This window comes from Procambarus clarkii, chromosome 37 (assembly GCF_040958095.1).
Source record: "Procambarus clarkii isolate CNS0578487 chromosome 37, FALCON_Pclarkii_2.0, whole genome shotgun sequence".
NCBI lineage: Eukaryota > Metazoa > Arthropoda > Malacostraca > Decapoda > Cambaridae > Procambarus > Procambarus clarkii.
In genome coordinates, this window is record NC_091186.1 from 12,566,628 (window position 1) to 12,581,651 (window position 15,024).

Consider the following 15,024-nt stretch of genomic DNA (forward strand, 5'->3'; position numbering starts at 1 on the left):
TTGGTTGATTTGTATTGTTAACAATTTCTTGTTTGTGTGATCTTAATTGTTTACCAATTTCTGGTTTGTCTAATTTGCATTATTTACCAATTACTAGTTTAACCTACTTGTTTGATGCAGGTAGTATGATTATTATATTATTTAAGATAAGGGATATTTGTTTTCATTGTCAATAGAAAATACTTTATCATTATACATAATTTATTAATGAACAATCTGCAGAAATATTTTATTTTTAATAAACCATCATTACATGTTAACAGCCATCAATTACTCTAAAATTACAATAATGTATTTAAAGGGAGATGCAAATTTTAACACATTAAACATATTAAACAAATGTTTGATGCAGTAGTATGCTGGATCAAAGTTTAATATTAGTATTTTTGTCATATTTACACTACTAACAAACATTTTAAATACTGTACAAAAAATTTAAGTAGGTAATTTAAGACACTTGCAAGTAGATCTTACAAGCTCAAACACTACCATGTGTGTGTAAAATATTTGGAATACCTGGAGCTCCTATTAATCATACATGAATGCTATCAATACTTCTTGAACTCTCACATCATGTAACTGCTACTAAAGGAGCACAATATCTGAAACACTTCATACGCACAAATGCTTGCATCAAATACACATGCACAGCTCTTAAGTTTACACTGACAATACCCAGAAATTTTTTACAATTATCTTTAATTTAAATCTTATGATGCTTGAGAGCACTGTTCTGTTCATCTAATTTTGCACAATAATATTGTCTTTGCTTTGCAAGCCACATGAGTTCGTTTCCATATTGCTATCGCTTGGACTTGGGGTATTTTTGCACATTTCAATTTTGTAATTTTTCTCATTCTCATTCATTTTTTTAGTGACTATCAATATTCCCAATAATATCATCTGAATATCTTACTATGGAGCTTAAGTGTTATATTCTTCATAATAAATGTTCATTGTACCATTTATATCAACATCACAGCGTCTTCCCTTATACCCATTTCATCATTGTTATTTTATTCCCTGGCATTTTCCAATTTCCTCTTTTATCGCTATTTCATCTTTCTTTACACACACACACTCTCACTTGACCAGTTTCCTCCAATTCCATTAGTTTAATTGTTTCTCATACTATTTTTTCCTGCACTTAATTCTGATTTCCTTTAGTACAGTTAAGTTCATCCTTAACTCACAATCAGGAATTCTTGATATGATCCCCAGAGAGGACAGAAATGGTTGGGTATGATTCCTTTCACCTTATGCCTCTGTTCACCTAGCAGTAAATAGGTACCCAGGAGTTAGGCAACTGTTGAGGAGTTACATCCTGGGGAAGGTCAGTAGCTAACCTTGGAGGGACCTCGATACATGGCTAAGTACTGGCCTCCTTTTCCTGACAACTGGAATTATTTGGCACCTCTACACATTTATCTTTGTTTGTGTTTACGTCAAAGAAATTATTTTGTACAATGAACCGAACACACTGAAGGATGATATTCCTTTCATGTATTATATCTGGTTGTAAGAGTTTCTCAAGCAGTGTTTTCCGCCTTTTTGGGAACGGCTTCGACACTGCAGGCCCTTTAGTGGCCAAGGGTCGTTTCTGTGCCCTAGGTGCTTTAGCCCCCTTGTGATGCCTCTGTCGCCGCCTGCCTTTATGGCTTGTGGCAGCATGGTTGTCCTGCTTATTATTCTCAGTTTTCATCTCATCTTTGTTTTCTTCTTTAGATTCATTTGCAGTGCTCTTTGGAGGAACTGTATCTAGATTCCCAATATCCTGACTAGATGATGGCATTTCAACATTCTCATCTTCAGAATCAGAATAAGTACCCATTAATGATCCCAGTGCACCTCCTAACACCAGTGCTCCAGAAGTCTTTATCTCTTTACTCTCAGTATGCCACTCCTCATCGTCATCACTAATTCCAATATCAGTATCCTTTGATATTTCTTCTTTAACATCAACTGCATTCATACTTTTCATCCCGAAGTAACTAACTTCTCCTGTGCTCTCATAAAACTTCTTTGTTCCCTTGAAAGCAGGTATACCATCCTTAAACTCATCATCAGAATCAAAAAGATCAACTACAATACATGCCTTAGTTGGACCTTCTCGTCTCTGTGACATCTTCTGTCTAAATTTGCCTCTGGGCTCACCATTTACTTCATGACTTGCAGAAATCTTGGGTTCACCTTTGGCCTCTAACTTTTGATTATCTTTACTTCTTGTGAGGTCCTTCAGACTATCTGCACCATTGTTTCTATTTTTATTCATGTCCCTTTTTCTAGTTTTGTTGTATTTATCTTTGTCTTTGTTAAACAGTTTATTTTTCTTCCCTAACTTTTCTCCTCTCTTAATCTTTTCCATTTGTTCAGCCCTTCGCAGCTCTGCTCTCTGGGCAGTTGGAAACCTCTTTTTCCTCTCTGCAATCCAAGTATCATCATCTATTTGCAAATTTGCAAAATTTATAAGCATGTGCTGATTATTTATGTGCTGGTCAATGATCTTAATGTGAGCACTAAGTCTGCACTCGGGAAAGGGACATTCTACATGCTCCTTTAAGTGCTCATCAAGTCTTTGTTGACTATAAAATGAACGGTTACACGGTCCACACGAGAGAACTTGTCGGCTCATTCCTTGAGAATTGTAACTTGCAGAGTTCTGGTAATAAGCTGTTCTGGGGTCAATCACAGGCATCCCTTGTGAGTGACCAGAATACTGATGTTCCGACACCCCATTTGCAAAGGCGGGTCTTCTCTGGGTAGGGCTAATGCACGGTTTTTTGGCTCCCGAGTTGTAACTGTGAGCTAAGCCTAGACTTGACTTTGATTTGTCTATCATACTTTGTACTTTCTCACACTGAGTCTGATATGCTTGCCAATCCTCAGGGCTATCAGTTCTCTGCAACACCTCTTGCAGGCTGTTGCGGTTCTGTAACTCCTTGCGGATCTCAGGTGTCATCCACGATGCCTCATGTCGGTGTTGATGACTAGGGGGAGGGCGTCCTGTAGGTCCAGAATATTTCTTCTTTAGTGGCAGATGGCCAGGAGCTACAAAGGAGTTCCCTTCCATATTATATGATAAGAACTGGAACTGGGCTGGAACTGCTCACTCAGAATCTGCCAACAGAGAGTTAAAAGTCACTATTTGACTGAATATTACATTTTTGGCCAGTATCATGGCTTTCACAAGGTTCATTTATCTGATGCTTAAAAGTTCTATGTGGACAAATACCAAAACTGTACTAGATTATTCTTACCAATTTCAGAAAATTATAAGTACTGTATAAGGAAATTATTATAATTAGAGAAGCATGAATATTTCTTTTTATTACTAACATTCTATGTACAGTACTGGTATTAATTTTTCAGTCTTCAATTTTACATTTAATTTACATAGCAATTAACTTGGGCTAAAAAAATGGTTAGCAGTTCTACCCGAAATCTTCTGAGGAGTAAATATTGAAAGCCTCGTTACTTTTAACCACTGCACTGTACAAAACGACAAATGTCGTTCGCCAATTACTGCGCCAACCAACAAAAGCATTTTTCATTTTTTCGTACACGGTTGAAACACGCTCGCGGTAGGTTGGGTACAAAATGGACTCTTGGGACCTCCAGTGAGATGCAGCCATCTTGCAAAAAATTCCCAGAATGTCCTAGGGCTGCTGGCTGGTTTAGTACCGAGTGAGCAACCATGGGTGGCGCATGCGCCTCTGGCACCAAAACACCTCTCCGACGCGGTGTTGAAAGATCCCTCTCTGTCGGTGAAGTTCAAACCTTATCGCTTGAAGAACATAAGGGTCATGATATTGAAAAAGTTAGGCACAACAAGGACCTAACACAAAGGTTGGATGCAAGTGATACAGCGAGCATATCCAGTTGTAGCTCTGAGCACCTCCCTTGCCCACCTATGCCATCTCCAATTTATATAGATGATGCATAGATGAATCATTTACTAGGTGATGATGCATCTGATACAAGTAGCATAGATGAAGTGTTAGCAGCTTCCATGGTGGTGTTTTTCATAGATATTTTCAAGAACAGCTGAATCTCTTCCAGAATGGCTGAATCTCTTCTAGATTGACCGACTCTCTCCGAAAACGACTGAATCTCTTCCAGAATGGCTGAATCTCTTCTACATTGACCGACACTCTCCGAAAATGATTGAATCTCTTCCAGTCAGGGACCTTACAAAACGATCCTTTCAAGACTACCTTACAAATTTATTTTTTCCTATAATCTTTTCAAGACTACCTTATGCTTTACAAGCTTGGCTACATACCACCTACAAGTACTAAAGCCAAGGGCGTAACATGAGTGTTTTATTTGCAAGCACACAGAATGAAGAAACAGGAAGCGAAAATCTATCTGTACCTGGTGCAACGAGAGCGAAGTTGCGCTGTGTACCATGGACTACTTCGTTGATTATTATTCACTTCCGAAGTACTGAGTGTGTAATACAGTGTGTTACTGTGTAAATAGTGTGTGAAACTGTACACATTGTAAAGAACACAAATATGCATCATATACGATAAAAAAAAAAATAAAACCACATTGGAAATACATAGAACAAATAATTGAAAATATATTTGTGGTAACTCGCGGTGCTTGAATGGCCTGCGTGACTGCCTCTGGGAGCTCCACGCACGGGCGACCAGCCATGATGACGTCATAGCACACCTTGTCCATGTCCCCACAGTCAAAGTAAGTTTAATTTTTTTTTATTTTTACAAAATGTTCACGGAAGGGAATTTACCATATTACAAACAAAAAAATAATTTTTTGGGAACACTTGATTTCATGCGCACAGGGGGAATGGCACAATAAATTTGGTGCATCGCAGTGGTTAAGATTAATTCACAAGTCGCATGGCCATGTCCACAGCGGCACATTCTCATCCAAAAACAGATGCTCCTGGGATTGCCATATTAACATGCCACACCTTGGGCTTTTGTAAGAAAAGGCTGGTACCAGTTTTCTTTCATTTATTTTTGCATGGATATTCCAGTGTGGGCCATAGGACCCTGGCTGGCCCACTAATCAATGTTGGTGTAATTGGTTTTCTTCAGTAAAGTAAATGTTTAAACTTATCCACACAAGTACATATTTTTAACCAAAATTAATCTATCTATTTCCATTCAAATGGAGCCTGCTTCTTAGAGAGCAGATTAGATTTAGCAGTCTCCTTGGCGTAGTGGTAAGACGCTCGCCTGGAGTTCCGCGAGCACTTTGTCCTGGGAGGGAGTATCCTGACCAGGGAGTATTTACTGAGTGCAAATCCTTAACTGTAGCCTCTGTTTAACTCAACAGAAAAATGGGTATTTGGTTGTAAAAACGATTCTTCGCAGGGGGTCATATTCTAGGGAACAAAGGATTAAGAACTTGCCCGAAATGCTACACATACTAGTGGCTGTACAATAATGTAAGAACTCTTACATATATAAATAAATAAATATAATAAATAAAGATTAAATGGAAGCCTTTTCTCTTGACTATTTAAAGATATGATCACTAGTACTGTACAGTATGGTTAATTTGATGCTGTTGTTCCAGCTTTTTCTATACAAGTGTTGAAAATTCATGAAAACTGCAATTATGCTTCTAGATTTTGCAAAAAATTTCTGATAGTAATCTCCTTAACTATTAAGGTCATTTCAGTTTGAAATACTTTTAAGGTCAGTTTCTGTTTCATTTATGGTCATAAGACAGTTTGCCAATGAATTTTAAAACCTACATGAGCCTAACCTAGCCTGCCCCAATTCAGCCTAACCTGAGGATATATAATTTTACTGGTAACATTGTAATTAGAACACAAGATGTATGGAACCTCTGTGTCTACAATTTGACAGAACCCCTTACCACTCATAGGAAATAAATTAAAATCACAACCAATTATAGGTTATAAGACCACTGTATATTCACATATGACAGAACAGACTCACCTGGACTCCCGAAGAACTCTGTCTCTTTTACTTCCTGGTGGCGACCTTGACGCTTACTCTTGCTCATCGTCAGGTGAGACAGCAGAGTAAGAGCAGTGATCCACAATACCGAGAGCTGCACCCTATAGTAAGAATAGTGATCCACAGTACTGAAAGCTGCCCCTACCAAGAATAGTGATCCATAATACTGAGAGCTGCCCCTAGAAAAAACAGTGATCTACGGTACTGAGAGCTGCTCCTAGTAAGCACAGTGATCCACAACACCGAGAGCAGTGATCCAGTGTTGGGAGCAGATCCACAGTACTGAGACGACTGATCCACAGGCCGCTGTACGAACAACTGTTAAAGTCGAGTTTAAAGTTTTCTTCTTCTTTATGATACGTGTAGTTAGCATGAATGTTTTCTCCTCCTTGTGACCACAAAGGTGTTAGGATCAACTTTTCTTTTTGATAATAGGTGCAGTTTGCATGAAGGGTTTGTCTTCCCGATGACTGCAACTTTAGGATCCACACCACGAGCCACAGACCGCCGCCACCACCAGCTGAGCGTCGCCACACGTGTTGTTGTGGTGGTCACTACCAGCCTAAACACCACCTAAATTATTTATACACTTTACATGAATATTTACCCGTATGTATATTGCTAATATTACAAAGAATCAATATGTAAATTTTGTATAATATATATATATATATATATATATATATATATATATATATATATATATATATATATATATATATATATATATATATATATATATATATATATATATATATATATATATATATATATTCATTCATTCATTCATTCATTCATTCATTCATTCATTCATTCATTCATTCATTCATTCATTCATTCATTCATTCATTCATTCATTCATTCATTCATTCATTCATTCATTCATTCATTCATTCATTCATTCATTCATTCATTCATTCTCCGCATTGGAGTTGCCCTTCGCTTTGCCGCCCCCATCCTCACCGAACATTGGTCCATCTGCGGAACTGGGATGGCAGACCAATATGGTCGTCATGGTCTGGTATGTTGTAAATCACAAGGTAAGATTGCAAGACATGAAGAAGTCGTTGATGAAGAAGTCAACGACATCGAGTCCGTCTAATTACCACAATTAAGCTACCACAAGCTTCACAAAGCTTCCTGGCAATACGTTGGTAATGAATAAACATGATAGGTTAGGCTGACCTAACCTAACCTAACCTAACCTAACCGACGCTTGGATCGTCGACTTGATTTGGCATCACCAGCTCTTCGTCTAATTTCTTTATAAAAAGATACTTTTTCAGATTTAAATCATGTTTTTTCGTGTTGTACATTCAGCACCAACATTATAATGAGTAAATATATCATATTTATTCATTACTAACATATTGCCAGGAAGCTTTGTGAAGCTTGTGTAGCTTGTGGTAGCTTGCGGTAATTAGACGGACCGACGACATCATCAAGAGGAGCCTCGCCACAGCCCGCTACCGGGCATACTTGAGTACTGTAAGATCTCTTATTGATTATGCTGCACCTGTCATTTCTTGTTTTGGTAAAGGTAGGATGGGCAAGTTGGAAAAGGTACAAAATGAAGCCATGAGAATTATCTTAGGATGCCCAAGAAATGCTATGATTAAGATAATGAGGATGGAGTTGAATCTGCAGAGTAATGGGGATAGAATTGAAGAGATAAATGTAGCCTCTGCCATTAGATTAATGAGAGGTGGGGGAGCTAATGAATTAATCCTCTCGGTTCAAAAGGTGGGAAGAAATGAACAATGTATGATGAAGAAAAGAGCATATATGAATACCTTATGTTCTAATGTTATTAGTATGATGTTATTACAGAGTGTATTGCTGTGCCCAAGAGAAAATTCACACCACCATGGGAGGATTGTAATATAGATGTAGTAATTACTCCCTTGCAAAGGATCATCCAATAAAATCAGCAGACTTCTAGATGTTACTACTGCTCGGCTTAGACTCGGTTACAAGTATCTCTGGGAATTCTCATTATCTGCTGATGTAGACCTGACCAAATGTAAACTGTGTCAACAAAATTATTCGCACACCCTCCATCACTATGTGATGGAGTGCGAAAAGATACGTGAATTTAGAGACAATTCTATAACCAATGTTCCAGCGATGTGTCAATATTTCATTCAAAATGATCTGCTACCAGAAATTTTAGCCAAATATCCCCAGTTTGCTAACTGTAGGTAGTAACTAAGTGATTGTAACCTATCCACCGCTGCCCACTGGATGGGGGGCGGTGTGCAGGACAAACGTATAAATTTTGACACTAGCTCTCCACATACGTCAGTTGCTTAATTTAGAACCTGTACTTGAGGTCGATCTCGAACCCATTGTTGATGTGATGACTTATATTGAATTTTGTAACTAGCTCATCAAGATTGTAACTTGCTTAGCTAAATGAATTGTGGGGTTCAGTCCCTGAGCCCATTATGTGCCTCTGTAACCCTTTCCATTACCGCCCACAAGATGGGTATGGGGTGCATAATAAATGAACTAAACTAACTAACTTGCAAAAGAAAAAAGTATGTATGAAATAGGAGAGCTGAGGGCAACATATGATTGTATAATTAGGAAATTGCCTACAGAAAACACTCTACAAACTGACCCATCACATGTATATTGTGATGGGTCAGTAGCTAGGGATGGGAAGGCAGGATGTGGAGTCTTGATCAGGGAGTACACTGACATAGGCACTGTAGATACTGTTATTGGACGCCGCTTAACTGACAATGTCTCTTCAACGCAGGCTGAACTCCAAGGTGTATTAGCAGGATTACAGGAAGTAGTCAAATGTGGTAAAAATGCCTGCTTCTTTATTGACAGCAGAGGAGCGTTAGAGTCTTTAAATAGCAGACGCCTAGTATATCAGAATATTGTGATAGAGTGTAGAGAGAATGTTAAGAAATTAGAAAAAACTGGGTATAAAGTAAGATTCATGTGGATCCCTTCACATGTGGGAATACTGTTGAATGAGGTAGTTGATGAGATAGCGAAGAGAGCCACGGAAAAAACTCTGTTGATATTGTATGTCAGTTAACCTTGAAACAAATAAAAACAAGAATCAAGATGATCCAAGAGGGTGAAGAAATGATAAAGAGAATGGCAATGGTGGACAGTAGTAACACACTTAAGAATTATTCAGTAATAAATACAAACTCGTCCTTCACCTATGGTAAAGGAAAGTCTACTTGGAAGGATTCAATTTACATGAGATTAAGATTAGGATACAAATCACTCTCCTGGGTGCCCCCATTGGCCCACGAGCAATCGAGGAGGTCCTGGCTGCAAAAATCACTGATCTAAAGAGAATGCTGGACAGGATCTGAGTGAGTGAGTGAGTGAGAGAGTGAGAGAGTGAGAGAGAGAGAGAGAGAGAGAGAGAGAGAGAGAGAGAGAGAGAGAGAGAGAGAGAGAGAGAGAGAGAGAGAGAGAGAGAGAGAGAGAGAGAGAGAGAGAGAGAGAGAGAGATAGAGAGATAGATAGAGAGATAGATAGATAGATAGATAGATAGATAGAGATAGATAGATAGTAAGATTAACAATTCCAACACGAATTTTCTCAATATTTCTTATGTTTCTTTTTACTGTCGATGGTAATTGAAAATCAGTTCTCCAAAATTCATTTTTATTTCTAGTCTGACGCCTGGACAGGAGACCAGGGGCTCATGGATACTGTCATAACACATAAAGACTGTGTTATGACTTTGATAACACAGTCATCCACAAAGCGTTATCCAGCTCGAAAAACGCTTTGCGTAATAGTGGCTTTAGGCATTGTATGTACTAGCTTTATCTATAAATCCATCAATGTTTGTATCACACCGTGTATGTATGTACTTTACCTGAATAAACATTTGAATTTTGAAAAATGTGCAACGTGTGTGTTATGTGACTTTTTTTTATGGAATTACTGTGTACCAGAGCTTGGTTACTGCTCCATATATCTTTGTATTTGTCAGCTTGTAGTTGCTCCTTCTCTGTGTACACAGAAAAATGTCATCTTGCCCTTTATATATTTACATATAGTATGTTATATTACAAATGTATGCTATAAATAAATTATTATTATTAATAATTAAACACTTTACAATATTCCCCCTCCATTGTGTTTCCTTCTTGTGATGAGGGGGCTCATGTACACCTCTCATGAACCGGTGAGGGTTGCCTCTGCTCCCTTTCCTGCCCCTCTTTGATTCAGATTCAGATTCAGATTCAGATGTTTATTCAGGTAAGGTATATACATACAAGTGATGTTACATTAATGGATTGATATATAGATAGAGCTAGTACATACAATGCCTAAAGCCACTATTACGCAATGCGTTTCGGGCAAGAAAACATTAATATCTAGAACTTAATACTAATTGAGCATAAAGAATAAAAGATGTTGAGAACAAATACAAATGAAGATAAAAAAAAAGGGGGAACATGACTGAAAAAGCAGCACAAATACAATAGGTTGACAAACAGTGTTGATTAAAAAAAAAAAAAAAAAAAAAAGAAAATAACAGACATGGGTTGACAATAGAGGAGTGAGGTAGATTACAGGGAATTTATTAGGTAGTGTTTAGTTTTTATCTTAAACTGGTTGAGAGAGGTACAGTCTTTAACATGGTTGGGAAGGTCATTCCACATTCTGGGCCCCTTGATTTGCAGAGCATTTCTAGTTTGATTAAGACGTACTCTAGGAATATCAAAACTGTATTTATTTCTGGTGTGGTGCTCATGGGTTCTGTTACAACCTTCAATGAAGCTTTTAAGATCAGGATTGGCATTATAGTTTAGCGTTTTATATATGTATAATACACATGAGAGAATGTGCAGTGACTTAATATCTAACATATTAAGAGATTTGAGTAGGGGTACCGAGTGATGTCTGGGGCCAGAGTTGGATATTGTTCTAATAGCGGCTTTGTGTTGGGTAATTAGAGGACGTAAGTGATTTTGGGTAGTAGAACCCCAAGCACAAATACCATAGTTGAGATAAGGATAGATAAGGGAGTAATAGAGAGTCACCAGGGCAGGGCGTGGTACATAATATCTGATCTTAGAAAGAATGCCCACAGTTTTTGAAACTTTTTTTGATATATTTAGAATGTGTCCCTGGAAATTCAGCTTGTGGTCAATGAGAATGCCAAGGAATTTGCCATCTAATTTGTTACAAATTTGGGTATTGTTTATTTTGAGATTTATAAGACTAGAGGATTTATTGCCAAACAGAATATAGAAGGTTTTGTCAATGTTAAGGGTGAGTTTGTTGGCAGTTAGCCAAAGATGGACTTTATTTAGCTCAGTATTTACTGTGGCATTTAGAGCAAGAGGGTCAGGACTGGAGTAAATGAAGGTTGTGTCGTCAGCAAATAGAATTGGTTTGAGGTGTTGGGAGGCATTTGGAAGGTCATTAATGTAGATGAGAAAGAGGAGAGGGCCAAGTATGCTGCCCTGAGGAACACCAATGTTGATGGGTAGGGTGGGAGAAATTGTATTATTCACAGAAACATATTGGGGCCTGTCAGTAAGGTAGGACTCGAGGTATTGTAGGGAGTGTCCTCTGACTCCATAATGATGTAATTTAAGAAGAAGGTTATGGTGGTTGACAGTATCAAAAGCTTTACGCAGGTCCACAAATAACCCAACAGGGAACTCCTTTTTATCAAGAGCTGTATGAATCGAGTTAAGCATACTAATAAGTGCATCGTTAGTGCTTTTTTTGGGTCTGAAGCCATATTGGCAAGGGCTAAGTATATTGAGTTTGGCTAGATATGAGTAAAGCTGCTTGTATATAAGTTTTTCAAAAATTTTTGACAAGTTTGGCAGGATTGATATAGGTCTGTAGTTGTTAACATCTGTGGGGTCACCACATTTGTGGACAGGCGTTACTCTCGCTTTTTTTAGAATATCTGGAAAGGTTTGGAGTTCAAGTGACTTGTTGAAGAGCAAAGCAATAGCAGGGGCTAAAGATCTGGAGGCTTTTTTGTAAATTAAAGTTGGTATCTCCTCAAGGGCACCAGACTTGGTTTTAAGGGAAAGGATTATCTCATTGACGTCAGTGGAGTTAATAGGCTTTAGGTACAGAGACTGTGGATAGTTACCTGTAAGATAGTCCTTAATGTCAGTACTGGAAGATGGAATATCATTTGCAAGGGATGAACCAATGGAAGAGAAGAACCTATTAAACTCAATAGCAGAATCAGAGGCTGAAAGCTGACCATCGTTATTAGACAGGAGAGTCGGTTTGTTATTTAAAGATTTCTTTGATCCCAATATTTGTGAAATTGTGCTCCAAGTTTGTTTAATGTTGCTCTTTATTTGAGTAAATTTATCTTCGTAGTAATTAGTTTTGGCTCGTCTAATTATCTTAGATAGCAATAATGAGTAATTCTTTGAGAATTCTTTGGAGACAATTCCTAACCTATACTTCTTCTCAAGGTCGTGTTTTTTGTTAATGGATTTCAGTATTCCCTTTGTAAGCCAAGGATTGTTAAGCCTTTTGCTTGTGACTTGTTTTGTAAGCCTAGGACAGTGGGTGTTATAAAGGCTAAGAGTTGTTTGTAGAAAAGATTGCACTGCTAGGTTGATGTCCCCTATGTTACCTAACTCGGACTCCCAGTTGACATTATCAGCAGCAGTTATAAAATTGTTTATAGCAGTTTCATTGTGCAGCCTAAAGCTTAACTCCCTTGTTTCTAGAGGTGGTTTGCTAATGTTGGTTAAGAGAAATGTGGGGTAGTGGTCTGTAGTGCTATCGGTGATTATACCTGAAGTAAGCGGAGAGGTTATGTTGGTCCAGATGTGATCTAGAGTCGTGGCAGTGCTATCAGTGATTCTAGTAGGTCTAGTGATTAAGGGTATGAGGAGGCAGGAATTCATACAGTTGAGGAAGCTAACAGCAGTAGGGTGTTTGGGAGTTGTAATTGCGAAAGAACACAAACGTTGGGGCCTTGTAAGTGACCGGACCGCCCACTGGAGTGGTCGCCCGTGAGAGGCTGCCTTAAGTGGATGGCTGGGTATCCAGGCTGGGGCGAAAGAGAGAATGAGGTCTTTGCACCAGTGTAGGAGAATGGACGAAGCAGTAGGACTCTCCTGTTAAAAAGGGGAAGCACCGCTGGGGATGACACACCCCTTCCTGCACTGGCCCGCGCTCGGCTTCCTTGGTAGCCCTGGTAGGTGGTATTCCTTTGGTTCCAGGCCCCAGACCTTTTAAAATACATGATGCAGTATATGGATACTGACACGACCTCTCTTACCCAGGCCCCTGAGTCGGACTGTGATGGAAGACCGGGCTCTGTAGCCCCTGCTACATTGGGCCCAAACTGTACTACTCACCCCCCCTCCCTGCTCCCTTCCTTCTTTTGTGGTAGGGTCGAGTCCCAAGCCCCCAGTGGTGACCACCTCGTCCTCTGGCACGACTCAGTCTCTCATTGTGACTATTGTGCCTTTTAACCCCTCTCTCTGGGGATCTCTCAACGCCGTCCCCGCCACGGTCACACTCGCACAATTCCTTCCCATACTAATACGTATCACACCTTGTTTGGTCCTGCTACACGAGCTAAATACTTTAATCTCCACCATCTGGATTCTTCTACTGACGATTTCACCCTCCATAAACACCTTGTTGATTTGGTAGATCCCTCTGTTACTTTTAACCTCACCCGTCTTGGGACAGTGTCGTCGCTGCTGCTCCTCAGACTGCAGCTACCCGCTTGGCCGCATTGTCCTGCATTGGGGAGACCCCTGTTCGGGTCTCCAAAAAGCTCGGTTAAATGCCAGTGTTTGCACTGTTCTCCTCTCGCACCATGTTGCTACTGGTGTTGGGGACCTAAAAGACTGCCAGGAGGATATTAAGCATATTCTCGAAGCCCAAGGCCATTCTGTCCTCCAGGTGGACACGATCACTCGACCCCCTTGTGGTCATTGCCGTCACCCCTCCAGTTGTAAAAATCACCTTTGATAGTAGGACCCTTCCGCCCTCTATAATTCTTGCTGGTGCCAGGTGCTCCATTCAGGCGTACAATCCCTCTCCTAGAATTTGCAATAAGTACTGGAAGTTCGGGCATGGTGCCCTCAAATGCACAAGTACTGTGTATCTATGCCCCATGTGTGGGGATGAGGGTCACTAAGTCAGAGTGCTCTTCTCCCCAAGCTTGTTGCCTCAATTGTGGTGAGGCCCACCCTACCATCTCCCATGTGTGTGTTCAATACAAACTTGAAGACGTCCTCAACTTGAAGCACCGGTTTCGTCTTTTCCTGAAGCAAGACGCCAGGTTTGCCGTCTCACCCCTTTCACTAGCGTATCTTATGCTCACATGTTGCGTTCTACCTCTCTTCATCCTTCCCACCTTACTCAGTCTCAACCGTTTCCAGGCCTTAGACCCGGACACGCCCACCACCTCCTCCCCCTATTCCTTTATGTTTTGTCCCGAAGGGTCCCTCTCCTTGTTCTCCATTTGGAATTTCCCCCCTTCCTACCCAGTCTGCTGTGTCTTCTGTGTCTTCGTCTCCATGTCTCCTCTCACTATAAACCTGTCTAGCGATACTTGTTTTTCCCTACGTTGTAACACTTGTCTGAAGTGAGACATCACATGGTCATTAAAAAGGTTAACACAACAGCCTGCTACAGCTTGATTTGGGTGACACTTTTCAGCAAAACTTTGCAATTCTTCCCATACTGTACACATTTTCTTAATAAATGAGAAAGGGACATCCTCTACTCTACATCAACAGCCCCTCATACCATTTTCATGTTTACGAATGATCTCTTGTTTACTCTATGGTCATCCTCACATGTGTTTTCTTAGGTTGAACCTTACCACTGACTTTCTTGGGACCCATGGTGTGATATATAATAATTTTATGTTCAAAAAACAAAAAAGCACAAAAATATTTAAATTCTTTACAAACACGATCATCACTAAGCGGGCGGCCCTGGTAAACTGAGATGGGGTCAGCCGTGCCACCAGGAACACTCCCTTGGTCAACCCAAACACGTATCAACAAAGGTCATTAGTCGACGACACGGTATTTTCTGACAAAATTTACGCCGT

General features: G+C 39.7%; 1 protein-coding gene across 1 annotated transcript; it reads right to left on the minus strand.

Moving 5' to 3' along the window:
• Nucleotides 1-183: 183 nt before the first annotated feature.
• Nucleotides 184-6,509, minus strand: Nufip (nuclear FMR1 interacting protein 1). The gene is made up of 2 exons (XM_045754481.2): nucleotides 5,943-6,509; nucleotides 184-3,117 (listed from the first exon to the last, which is right to left on the minus strand). Exon 2 carries the CDS (start codon nucleotides 3,068-3,070, stop codon nucleotides 1,370-1,372), a length of 1,701 nt encoding a protein of 566 aa, XP_045610437.2. The 5' UTR covers nucleotides 3,071-3,117; nucleotides 5,943-6,509; the 3' UTR covers nucleotides 184-1,369.
• Nucleotides 6,510-15,024: the final 8,515 nt, after the last annotated feature.

Excerpts from the sequence above, each read along its gene's own strand:
- Nufip (XM_045754481.2), bottom strand. The coding sequence starts at position 3,070 with ATGGAAGGGAACTCCTTTGTAGCTCCTGGCCATCTGCCACTAAAGAAG.